At 39.6% G+C, this 13,523-nt stretch overlaps 1 protein-coding gene across 19 annotated transcripts in view; it reads right to left on the bottom strand.

The window, feature by feature from the left end:
- Positions 1 to 13,523, bottom strand: part of ADAM22 (ADAM metallopeptidase domain 22) — a 139,689-nt gene that overhangs the window by 40,449 nt on the left and 85,717 nt on the right. For all 19 annotated transcript variants that reach the window (XR_012774163.1, XR_012774164.1, XR_012774165.1 and 16 more), the window contains exons 8-15: positions 12,430 to 12,500; positions 11,074 to 11,148; positions 9,463 to 9,534; positions 8,273 to 8,439; positions 6,228 to 6,312; positions 5,701 to 5,791; positions 3,762 to 3,813; positions 1,775 to 1,874 (exon numbers count right to left, since the gene is read on the bottom strand). Coding sequence is in view for 13 of the 19 variants with exons in the window: in XM_075492772.1 (XP_075348887.1) it covers positions 1,775 to 1,874; positions 3,762 to 3,813; positions 5,701 to 5,791; positions 6,228 to 6,312; positions 8,273 to 8,439; positions 9,463 to 9,534; positions 11,074 to 11,148; positions 12,430 to 12,500 (713 nt within the window). In the remaining 6 variants the exon portion in view is untranslated. The remainder of the gene's footprint in view (positions 1 to 1,774; positions 1,875 to 3,761; positions 3,814 to 5,700; positions 5,792 to 6,227; positions 6,313 to 8,272; positions 8,440 to 9,462; positions 9,535 to 11,073; positions 11,149 to 12,429; positions 12,501 to 13,523) is intronic.

The following is a 13,523-nucleotide window of genomic DNA, read 5'->3' as shown; positions in this document are numbered from 1 at the left end:
AGGCCAAAACTGAGACAAGAGAAGCAAAGAAAAGGTGAATACTAGCTCAAGAGATATTCCCCACTTCTCCTGATTTCCAAGACTCATGCAGCAAGACCTCTGATTTCATACTTTAGAGACAAACTTGCAGGGGATGGGTCAGTCATTTAAGTGGGTCCTAAGGCTTTTGTAGCTCTCCCACCCCCAAGCCTTTCGGGAGGTAACGCTCCTGCTAAATAAGCACAGTACAGTGGCACTGAGGACCAGGGTCCAGGAGGGATTTGCCAGCCTTCCCCGTCTGGGGGACTACTCAGCACAAGGCAGCGCTGTGCAGAGCCACATGTGCTGGCCTGGAAGGAGCTAACACAGGGCTAAGATGATCCGAGCCCTTCTCATCAGACACATTTCTCCACCAGGACACACGGTTCAGGGGATGACAGATCCTGGTGACAGTGATGGGGACCATGTGGACAGCGCCTGGGGAATGAGGAATGTGACGGACGCCCAGCAGCCACAGCCTTTCCTCGTCTGTCCCCTACTCCTGAGGGCTTTCTCTCCTGCTCTGCCTTTTCCAGCTTTAGAAGAACTAGTCCCAGTTTTCTAACTCTGTTCTGAGAGCCACTGCAAAAGCTTTGCCTGTCCGAACAGGGAGAATATCGCAACCACTTGTAATCACTGATGCCTGCAAAGCCGCTGGGCTGAACAGCAGTGCAGCCCCTGCAGAGGCTCTAGGAACTCTGTCTTCATCTTGGGACAGATGTGAAATAAAAGCAATCTTACTTCAGCTTCCAGAGATTTGTACCAAAAGACATCAGTTCAACGCAAATTAGAATTCAAGCTGTGCAAAAGTTTACCAAATGTATTGGGTCTGGCTGAGATGGAGTTGATTTTCCCCAGAGCAGCCCTCAGAGTGCTGTGCTTTGTATTGGCAGCTAGAAAGGCGCTGATAACACAGCAGTATTTTGGCGTCTGCTGAGCAGTGCTGGCACAGCATCACGGCTGTCTCTCCAACATTTCCCCCACCACCACCAGTATAGGCTGGGGGTGGGCAAGATCTTGGGAGGGGACATAGCCAGGACGGCTGACCCCAACTGACCAAAGGGATATTCCACACCATATGACGTCCGCTCAGCAGTAACAGCTAAGGGAAAGGAGGAGGAAGCGGGGGCATTCGTTATTTAAGTCGTTTGTCTTCGGGAGCAACCGCTATGCGTACTGAAGTCCTGCTTCCCTGGAAGTGGCTGGACATCGCCTGCTGATGGGAAGTAGAGAATAAATCTTTTGTTTTCCTTTTGCTTCCATGTGTGGCCTTTGCTTTTACTTTTATTAACCTGCCCTTATCTCAACCCATGAGCCTTTTGTTATATTTTCTCTCCCCTGTCCAGCTGAGGAGGGAGAGTGACAGAGCGGCTTTGGTGGGCACATGGTGTCCAGCCACAGTCAACCCACCACACCGAGACACTTGAAACCTCAGCAAATAAATTCAGCTACATATTGCATTTACAATATTCAGAACAAATTGTGTGAGGGATGGTTCTAGATCAAAGCCTGTAGGAACTCTGTTGGACATGAAACCACTTATTAAAAATTTATTTAAATATAATTTCCAAACTAGTATGAACTAAAATCAGCTACTTTCACTCATATGTCACCAGAAAACTTAGAACTTAGAGAGCACCAGAAATATCAAAATTACAGGTGTTTTTTTTTCCAACATTATCATTTGCATTCTTCTTGGTTTCATCTAAATTAGAAATAGAATAAAAATAATACTCAGTAATAAGGTAATGCTTACTTTGGTTGGTTTATTGAAAAGGCAGGCTCCACCTCCATTGTTTAAAAATTCATGATACTCTTCAATATCACATTTGGAGAACTTGCTTGGAAGATAATACCTGCACAGAAAAAAGGTAGCAGAATTACTTTCTATAGTGCTTTTTACACTGTATTTTCTTTTTTCAAAATAGGACAAGAAATATAATGTTATACTTCAGAAAAAGTACAAAAACACACTGTTCAGAATCAGAGTGACTATCTGCTTATAACTCTTTCTAATCTGTAAATTATTTTAGTAAACGACAAAGAACTTTCAACAATGACACAGAGCTCATGGAAAGTGAGAGGTCTAAAACATTTCGCTAAGTTATTTCATGCCAAATACCACAAATCTTATTACATAGTGTGCAGTTCTCACAAACATGACCTGTTCCACCATCAGGCCTGATCTCAGAAATACATTTATTTCTTCCCGTACATACCTCAGGAGACAAAGATTGCACATAGTTCATCTCCCTCTTAGATGAAACTGCTCTCCTGGCCCACACAATTTTTATATAATAGAGTTATGCCATTTTAAAGCATGCTTCTAACAAACATCAGCTAACATTTTGGCTTCCCTCTCTCATGTACCCCACTGAATAAATTTCATTCAAGTACAGAATGCCAACCTAAGGCACAGTGTGCCACCTAAAAACAATATGATGCAGAGAATCTTTGCATGAATACTTCCCACAGGGAAACAATTTTTCCCAAAGTAACTTAGGTGATCTTAATATTTAGGTCCTCAGTCATGAAAGTACTTATGCTTCAAGCAGATTTTGGAGTCTCAAGGGCTTTCCTGTATCAGCTCACCTCTGGATAAAAAAATATTAGCAGAAGTGCTATACAAAATAACCATGCATTGCTGGGAGTGATGGCTTGCAAACCGTAATTGGTCTTTTCCATCTCTAGTGTTTATGATTTAGGTCTAAAGACTACAGAGAATGTGCAATTCACCATCCTTCATCAATAAGCTATGTAAATACAAGCTTTTTTTGTGTACCTAATTATTTGAAAGGTTTGGATTTCAGAAAGAGAATTTAAAGACCATTAGATAAGGAATCGCTTTTACAAGAATCAAGAATGCTTCTCAGATAGGCTTTTTAACATACAAAAAATCAGAAAAATCCTACCTAGTATGTTTTTAGGCAGACAAGGTAAAAAAGGCACACATTCACACTTCCAAAGAGCTTTCAATGAAATATGCTTTTTTGTTCAAAATTGTTCTGACCACAAAGCTATTGCGAAAATTTGTAGGTCAGCTTGAAATTAATTTAAAAAGCACTGTCTATATCTAAAACTAGACTACGGTTTAATTCATATACATGACAAAAGGCAGGCCTGTAATATGAAGAATTAAGGTCTGAATACATACGTTAGAAAGCATCAAATTTCACCTAGCAGCAAAAATTTGCTGATTCACTAGTCTTTAGATAAAATCTCTCCAGTGACATTATATGTGGATATAAGCATACTCAACCTCCAATGGGAGCAGTTTTTCTAACATTATCACACAAACTGGAGGATAAAAAATGATAGATATAGATGAAAGATTCCAACAGAAACACTGAAAATGAGACATACTTAAGCAATTTGATAATAGTGTTTCAAAAATTAGGATGTGACATTGTTTGTTCCCATAACTCAACAGCAAACTCGCAGGAGAAAAGAAGCTAAGCATGCTTCTGCTTCTCTGCAATGACTTGACTTGGTTGTTGAGCCCTGTACTTTTCTGAGTTAAACCAGCAGTCACTAAAAATCCTCACATGTCCTCTCATTAACTCACTTATTCACACATTTCTTTGAAAGTGTATTTTCTATGTATGTTGTACAGCTAGTATCTTACTTTCTGAAAAATGATTCACAGAAAATATTCTACTGAATGACAAAAGGCAAACACTTTCACACCTTTCCTTTATGTCATTGTATGAAGGACGTGACTTTCCTCTAGTGAAATGCCTTACCCCGTGTCTCCCATTATGCATCCAGACCACGTGTCCTCACACTTACACTCACCTGACAACAAAACAAAAAAATAAAAATTTACATCTTGAGTCTTGTGAGTCCAAAATAATACATTTCTTATCACAAAAACCACACTGTAGTCAATTCTGTTTCATATTTAAATACAAATTAAAAAGAATAATTTGCTGGTTTATTGCACACTTTAGTTTAAGTGTATCAATGCATGCTGACAAACCTTCTTTCAAAAACTATACGTGACTCTATGCAGTCCTGAGCTTTGAAAGTATGTCCTGTTTTTCTTTCTTCCTCTTAAAGTGAAGTTAGGGGAAACGGCAGTGTCAGCCTCCAGCACTTGCAAATCATGAGTCAGCTCTCCTGCCTTCTCCCATGTCATGGTATTTGATTCCCAAAATTTCAGAGTAAAAAAACTAAATAATTTTAACCCTTCTTCGTTCCTTTTAGTTCCCTTCTACTACTATGCTAATGTGACTGGGGAAATCTTCGCTTGAAAAAAACCCCAAACAATAACGCACACAAAAATGCATAAAATGGTCTGTAAACACAAGCCAGTCCAGCAGGATCTAGCAGCTTCTTCCTCCACTCTCGCCCCCTTCCCTGCCTGCCTCCCTTCCTCACCGCACTCCCGGCAGGCAGAGGGCAGCCCTCCCTTCTGCCCTGCCAGGCTGCCTGGGATTGCTCTGCTCTGGTCTCAGCCCTCCGCTTTCAAAACTCTGTCTTGTGTCTATTTCTGTACATATGCTTTGCACGTATACTTTCATCTTTCTCTTTCTGCAATTTGCCTTACTGTATTACATGAACATCAGTTTATTGCTTCCATTTTAAAACTACAATTAAAAAGGAAACAAGGCTCTGCCCAACAGTTGCATTCTCCTCCCTCCCCACCAAAACCGTGTCCTGCCCCTCTGCTCGGCCATAAGACAGGGAATCACCACTATTATCTTTTTCACTTTTATCCTACCCCTATATCAGGTTAATAATATGCAGCTGGAAAATTAAGACTGAACATGTCGGTAGCATCCGTCCTACATTTCTGAATATTTTTTCAAATAAAATTACGTAAACTGCAAAAACCTTTGCATGCAGATGTATCTCTGCATTATATACTGTCTTTACAATGCCTGAAAACAAAATTCACCTAAGCAGAGTTCTATTACTCAATATAGTAATTTATTTTTTTTATATGTAAGCCACATAAGTACGCATGATCCAATAACTAAGCACTCCAATTCGTCATCTAAATTGTTTCAAAAGTGTATTATTATTTTAATCATCCATTGTTCTCCATGTGCTGCGACTTCATATAACATGGAAGCAGGGAGGGTGAGGTGCTTTTTGGGGGTGGGGGGGTGGGAAGTGGCAGGTGGAGATCTGAATTAAGGCATTGCAGGTAAATAGGGGTTACTAAGAAGTTGAATACCAAGGTTACAGCAGAGAAATGGTAGCAGTAGGGTGGCAAATACAGGAGATTTGGATAATCTACAAGAGGAATTCAATCAAGGCAAACAGTGAAAAAGCTATGTTGTCAAAACCATCCTGTATAGCAGGACTGAAGTGGCTCCTCATCATCCCCAGTTCTAATAATGTATGTTTCTACCTTGGCGCCATAAGATGGCAGCCATTCAGTCTGTGGGTGTGACATCGATCTCCCTGAAATGAATGGAAGTGGCAGACACCCTTATGATTTATTTTTAACGAAACGGTGACACCAGTGCTGACAGCAGTTATGGGCAGGGGGATATCAGAGCATTTAAACAGATGAAAATTAATGATATGTCAGTCTCTCTTCATGTTATTACAAGAAAAAAAAAATATTCCAATGGGGAATGGGGAAAAAATACATATCAGAGAGACACTGGTAAGATCCCCCACCTTTTAAGATTTCCTCTTGAGACAGAGGGAAAAAGCAAACAAACTTACCACTTATAAGTTTTCTTCTGTCTGAGAAAATGCCAATGTTTTGGGCCAAGGTCTGTGCCAGAGTAACTGCCATTAAGTCTGGCTTTCCAAACTGAAAGGTAGGAAAAAGTAATCAGTTACATACAGGTATCTCAGACATAAGTGAATCTTTTCTCATTTCAAGGCAATAAAGGCAAAATCAGATGCACAGTGTTAGAGTTCTTACTTCAGAGCAGCTAGATAATGGACAAGTGAGGAAAACTGGGTGGCTTACGGACAGGTTTAAGAGAAAGTCTGTTTCTTTTCTGCCATTCTGGCTGCAACTATGAATGACAGGATATTGCAGAATCTGCTGAAAAGTGTATTTGAATCCATACCTGACTTTATTCATTCATCACTCTTTATTGAGACACCCCTCCTATAGAGCTGCACTAAAACTCTGCATCAGCAAAGAAGCAGCAAGATATTATGAGGAACATGTCTTCACTGATAAATTCTGTGCTGATAAATTTCCACCACTTTTTTCTCATACCAGTATCCCCACCTACCTCATTCACACCACCGCCTTTAAGCAAGGAGCAGATTCCACCAGTGTGGGCTACACCACTCCGACTGCTCTGAAATCGACTCCCCCTTTGACAAAAAGGAAAAGAAAAGAAAGTTTACCCTGCTCAGCCCATGAGTTTTGCACCTATCCATCCCAATATTTACCCTTCCGATTTTCAAATGAGAAACTGGCATTTGCAAATGCTGGCTGCCACCACTATGCTGCAAACTATGCAAAAACAAAATGGGAAAAACAGATAACCACTCACAAACCTCACAGGACAAATTATCTCCAGAAAAGTTGTATCATCATCCCTCCTCCTTCTCAGACCACCTAATATAAGAAAGCATAAGAGGGCTATTTTGCCAAATCACCTGAATCTCACCAGCCTTTTGTTCGTTGACATACTACTGCAGCAAGTGACTTCTGCTGGCACGTGTTACAGACAGAGCGCAGGAGAGGCCACCACGCTGCCAACACATGGGTGACTAGTAAAAAGACACCTGTCTAGCTGGGTAATGCTGATGTAGCAAAACTCAAAGGGAGATGCGTTAGTAGCTCCCTGATGCAGAGGTAGATGAAAACTCCCTGGAACTGCAGTCAATCTCATCCAAGGGACAGATGCACTCTGAGCCTAAATCTAATCATCTCTTTGCGGCTGACCACGTCAGCATGAATGACTGCCAGTTACTGGAGACAAAATATACTCTGCTCCACTTCAGAGTACTGATCCATCCGAGCTGTGGCAAATTGTTTTTTTTCAAAGGAAAAGAGAAAAACATCAAGAAACAATACAATGGCTAACTGTGCTGAAGGCAGAAGTTCATTGGTAACCAGTGTACCATCACACCAGCCAACCTCACCTCCCAACTTCGCCGTGTCTCATTCACAGACACAATTGCAGAAACTGGTATTTCTAAAGAGTCTATGAATGCAATACCTCAAACATGAGTGGTGGTGTTACGGACAGCACTGGAATTAGCATTACAGTGGTATCCAGAGTCCCAGTCACAGGGCAAAGAGGGCCCTCTTTGTCCTAGCCAATTCACAAGCATTCATAAGAACAAGACTTCCCCCAAAGACCTTGCAATATCACCAGAGAAGATACAAGAAGGATGTGAGAAAACTGATTCCCATTTTACAAATGAAGAACTGAGACACAGAGAAACCAAAATTTGCAAGCACCGCTTGCAGATCTTACTAGTTCTCTTCATGGCAGAAGTCAATGACAGTAATTAAGCATGTGCAAAAATTCTGAGAGGGTGGATTCTGGGGTTGGGTATCCCGGCACCCTACCAGAGTCATGTGAAAGTGAGGTGTTTAGGTTAAGTTTTTTCATATAGGCTCCTACAACAGTCAGCAGAGAGGGAGAAGGACTCCAGTAGAACAATTCAGCTGGCCTGTCTCATGTGGATCAAAAACCTCAGCCATGAACCTCTCCACTATTTTTGTAGATATATTTTGTTATATCAATCTTATTTCCAAAACAATTAAGAGATTTAGAGAAAATAACATTCCTCCCAGCTTATTCGTATAGCACATGTCTCTCTGGAGAACAAACTGTTTCGAGGATCTGAAACACTTCAGTAATCCTGCAGCATGCAGGTCATTCAACAAAGTAAAGCAGGCCATAGTGCTTTTTAAGCACAAAACCTCATTGGCTTCAAAACCAATGTTCTGCTTTGAAATAATATAACAAGACTGTCCGTGCTCTACTGCCGAAGAAGCCAGCCTCCAAGGTGGAACCATGCATCACCTTCCAGGCAGCTGCGCTTGCGGAGTAGGTAATTGCACAGAACAACCAAGGATGCATGCGCATGCAGCTCGGGCTTAGTACGTTAAAACTAAAATGAGAGTCAAACCTCTAGTTGCACTGGCAGGCAGTTTGTGCATTAACTTTTTCCCACCTCCCCATCAGAAACATTACTTTCTGAATTATTGTGGATTGCACACACAACAGAAAGGAGATGCATCAGCCACTTGTGATAAGCAACCCCCAAGGAAAGAAAAAAACCCAGTAATAAAATATCACACAAGGTTACGTACGAAAAAAGGTGAACTGCGTCACTTTTCTCTCTGATAAAATCCCTCCTATATTTCATAAACTCACGTAGGGTCACCAAGGGGTTTTCAGATATGGTGAACTTGTTATCAGTAGCCCAGGTTTCCATGGCAACCAATACTATCCTGGTGTTAAGTTGTTCTTTATATATCTAGTACATTAACAGAATGAACAAATATATTATGTCATATAGAATAAAAGTGAGTTTTACCCCTTTTTGTAATAGCTTTCATCTTACATAACTAAATATTTAGCTTGTTCTAGCACACTTAGGTTCTCCCAGGTGATTTTATCTCCCTTAAAACAAACAAACAAAAATGAAAACAAATTAAAAACTAAATTTTAGGCCTAATTCTTCAATCAGCTCTCTCAGCCTGCAAAAAGATCCCTTGCAGGTCCTACACAGGCAGAGGTGCATAGAAGGGAGATGAGATTTTTGAAAAATTACTACAGAACCATTCCAAATAGTTCAAATATTTGGAATTAATGGGTCTTTTATAACATCCAGCTCACCCCAGTGACACACGAGGGCTCTCTTATACCAAATAGTGATCTATGAAACCACAGTTTTCACTGTTATACACTTCTACAGGAGTATTTAACCTCATGCTGGTTGAATCATGGAAAAAGGGCATTCCTTTCAATGCTGGGGGTTAATACTCCACACCAAATACTTTCAAGAGTGGGAACTGCATTTTTCTTTTTCTAGTAATACTTTTCTGGAGTGAAGTGCAAGAGCCAGCAGCTCATCCAATTTAGCGTCACAAATGTAATCCACATAATCCACCTGTATGTCCCTATTCTAACTCATTTATTCAAATGCGCTTTTTCTGGAGAAATTTTAGTGCATTCTAATTTCAGTCTTTTGGGTTTCAGGTTGTCAACATAGGGATCCTGTGTTAAAACCTTTCATATCTAAGGTGCTCTTTAAAACCTAGACTCAAGGGATTGATCCAGCAGGATACTTAAATGTTTGAAGCCACAGAAGATCTCTAATGCTGTACGTCAGACAAAAGCTTTATAGGTGGCTGACTGTGGTTCTAGATGAAAATTTGTGATCTTCACATATGTTATTATTAGGTATACCATGAACTGACAACTCCTGCATCTATCAGCAGCAGAATCATATGACTCATCTCATACGTAAAAGAACATTTAGTTGAGTGATACTTACTAAATCTGCCATGTTCACAACCGATTTAGCATAGCTGTTTGTATGACCGACTGACAAGCGGTGCTTTTTACACTGCAAAACAAACATAGACAAGTTACATATACAGACTTCAGAAAAATTAGCTCCATTTCCAAAAAAGCACGAAGTAAAAAGCAACTACATCAACATTAAAACTGCTGTGCAAGGTTTGGTCTCCTGTGCTGAATGTAATGTTAATAAGCGATAGTAGAAAATTGCTCAGAAATACACATTACTGGTATACTTTACAACAGCTGTTGTGAGGATCTGTTAATTCCTGTTTGGAAAGTACTCTAAGATCTTTACTGAAAAATGCTATAGGAAGAGGAACATGTTGTTACTCTCTTCATTATCTTTATTATTGGCAATTTTAAAGTTAATTCCAAATGCCAATACAGAAATTAGCAACACAACTCCAAAGGAGTTGAGACTCCTTTAGAGGTGCTACCCCAAGAGTGCCTGCATCCCTGTTTTAATGTACCAGACTCCCTGTTTTTTATCAGTTCTCTCTCTTAAGCTGTCTCCTGGATTTCTTCATGTACTATTTCACACCCCATAATGCCACAGTAACTGGTTCAAATCACGTTGGCAATCAGCCTGCAATGGCACCTCTACTGAAATCTGTAATACAGTGCTATAAAGATGACACCGAAGATAGCTGTCCAGGTACTCCTATTTGCAGAAAAACACACTTATAAAGGAGCACCACGGGTATTAAAGTCACAAGTATGTTAGAAGAATTTAGGCCAAAAGGGCCAAGATTTTCAGAAACGTTTAACCATCTTGTGCCCCGTGGTGCTTGATTTTGGAGTGAAAGTTGTCCACATTTTCTTGAAGTTAGGATCTTTTAGTGGGCAAGAAGAAGTGCGTAGCATCCAGGGGGTGGGAAAGGCATGCTTTCAAGCAGGAACGAGAGAGAAAACCACCAAAAATAAGGAAGTTACACTTAGTAAAAAAAACCAGGAGGACAGGACTGTGAAGCTAAAAATGGTAGAAAGGATTAAATGAAAAAGCTACAAAATAAATGGAAAAAGAACCAGAGGAATGAAGGGAAATAAGTATATTACTTCTTCAATACACTAATCTTTATTATGGCTCTTTCCACTACATTAAAGAGCCTATTTATGCTCTCCCAGAGAAAGTATACAAGCTTAACAAAATAATTTTCTCTATATTGATTTTGATATATCAAAAAAATCTAGTCACTATTAATCTCCCCATTGTCAACAGCTGCTGCACAATTGCAATAACTGCATTATTGATTGCTGAGTGGCTATAACTAAGATAAGTGCTCAAGAAAGCCAGAAAGAAAATCATCTGCTTAAGTCACACTGACATTAGTTACTTTATGACACAAAGCTTTGATTTATGACCCTTCTTTCTGATACTCAGGCCTGGCTCCATGCTTGGTGAAACTACCTTGCCAAAATTCAGAAGCAACTTCATCAATGGTTAATGAGACCATAATCTCTTCTCTTAAGGGCATACTGAAGTTATTCTGGCCATATATTGTTCTTTATTGTTATCCTTTATGGACCAATTAAGACAATTTGATGTTAATAATCGTAAGATGTTGAAGTGTGTCAGTCTTACCATTAGATGATCATTTACAATCATTAATTCGATGTATTTTGTTTCCTCTTCAACTTTACGTGGAATCTGACGAACCTACAGAGAGAGTACAACTGTACGAGAGTCTAACAGAGTACAGAGAGAGTGTAACTGGTAACTAGAAATGGCTTCAGAAACCAAACTCCTCATGCACACATTTTTTCCATTGTATTAATTCTGGTCTCAGATATTGATGAAACAACTGGTGCTCGGTTGCATTATTTTAAAAAATTCTTTCACCTCCACCAGGACATTTATATGAACTTAAACAATGAAATCAAGTCTTTGAACCCATCTAATCCCAAATTTAGTTTTCTTGAAAGAAAGAGAATCCTCAGTGGGGCCTATATCTCTAAAAATGGCTTGTCAGCTATAAACTTTTTTTTTTCACAGAGAAAGAGATCCCTCCTGCATTCTTTATGAAAAATCTCTGTAACAATTCTATTATTTATTCACACGCTGCTCAATTCACACAGTGAACACGGTACTCACCTCTGTGTTACACTTACTTTGCATTTAGAAACATTTACAACTGTGCTTCTTCATGGTATCCTTGTTTTCCTGGATTTTCCAGGAGAGTTATTACGTCGTTATGATTTAAAAATGCAGAGTAATGGCTAGCTTATAGAAAGGTAGCAAACCACCTGATATAGGGTAAGACCCTCAAGAATGACTTCTGGAATTTCTCCAATGTTTTTTTCACTTCTCTCTTGCCTCTGAGAGGCTTGCATTAATTAAAGATATTAAAGTCATCTTCCCCTCCCATTGCTCTCAGTATTTCATTTTTGCCTGCAGTGTTCAGCCTCCCTGACCCAGCTCTGTTTTCACCTGTACCATTATTTCAGTTCCTTTCCTAAAATGCAAAGAATTGCTGCTATCTTTCCAGGGCACAGACAAACATCTGCACTCAGTGGCTCTCCCAATTTAATGAACAGGGTATGAGCTCTCAGTTTAGAATATTTATATTAAATCAAAGTCAAGTGAGATAAAGTAGCTACTTGTCACCATTGCAACATAAAAAATATTTCTAAATGTTTCATTAATTGGGAGTTTCTGATAAAACCCTATACTCAAAATGCCAGAAAATATTTTAGCTACTTTTTCATTTGCAATTTAGCAGTGTTTAACAATTTTATAACTCTTCAGGTAGGCAACGTCCAAGAGAACCCAACAATGTTTTGTCAACATTAGATACATCTTTTTGTAATAGCTGTATTGATATAGAGACCTCATGCCAAACCAGCAGCAGCAGCAGGACTCCATCTGGACAAATTAATTCAGCAGACACAAAAGAAACTTGATGGCATATTACTTATAAACATGCATGTTGGCACATACCTGCCTTTTACTTCTTTTGTGTCTTGGCTTTACAACAAACTTCTGCGATGTAGTATTCATTTGCCAGAACTCTAAGCAGAAAACACAGGCAAACACATTGAATGTTTACAAGAACATAGCCCAACAATTAGAGACCCTGATGCCACATGACAGTAGTATGGTATGCTTCTGCACATCAGATGTGGTAACAACTCCTTTTTTCCAGTTTCCAGCTAGAAAGGAGGCAATGTTACAGATGCTTCCCAGTAACAGGGTTCTTATTAAAAGCTCTACCAGTGATAATCTAGGTCTGCTGAAACAGATGATCTGTGGGTGTCACGCTTCAGAAAGCACAGCAGATGTTCTACGCCAAAACTTCACCAACACTGGGCATGTAATATTATTAGCACAGTGCTTCCATGGAGTGAATCACATTTTCGGGAATTCAGCAGACATTCACAGAGCTCTCACAATAGCTACCTAAATTAATAAGAAGAGCACGGAAGGCAGAATTAATGCTTTAAGATGATTATATTCACAAAGTAAAATATGTTAGAGTTGGGAGAAACCTTATGAGATTTTAGCAACGCTCACTACCAATACAATATTCCTCCCTGCTAATCCCACTGTGTCTTTAATTTCTTAGACCTCTAATCATAAGCACCAAGTAGTTTATTCTTTTGCCAAATCCCTTTCACCAAATCTATTACTAGCCGCTCACGGAAAGGGACACTTTATAAACTAAGCAGAAGACAATACTTGCTCTCACCCTTTTAAATGTCCAAGAAGTATTTTTCCATCTTTAATTTAGATTCATAGTCCTGCCTCACTTTTCTCCATACAACAGAAATCTCTTTCCTTATCTTGTATAAACACATTTACTATTCACATAACCCCAAGGAGATCTTTTTTTGAGACACATAAATTAAATGTTTGCAGTTGCGTATTTTGTAATATGTCTTTTTCCTTTGTCCCCTCCTCTGTACTTTCTCCAGCTTTGGGCATCCTTTCAGTCTCCGGGTATTGAAAACTGCTTTCAGTATTCCAGAGTGATTTTATCAATCCTGCAGAGAAGGAGACAGTACTATAGGAGCTGTGTAAATTAAGGGACTTCC

This window comes from Mycteria americana, chromosome 2 (assembly GCF_035582795.1).
Source record: "Mycteria americana isolate JAX WOST 10 ecotype Jacksonville Zoo and Gardens chromosome 2, USCA_MyAme_1.0, whole genome shotgun sequence".
NCBI lineage: Eukaryota > Metazoa > Chordata > Aves > Ciconiiformes > Ciconiidae > Mycteria > Mycteria americana.
This window is presented reverse-complemented; position numbering and strand designations above follow the sequence as displayed.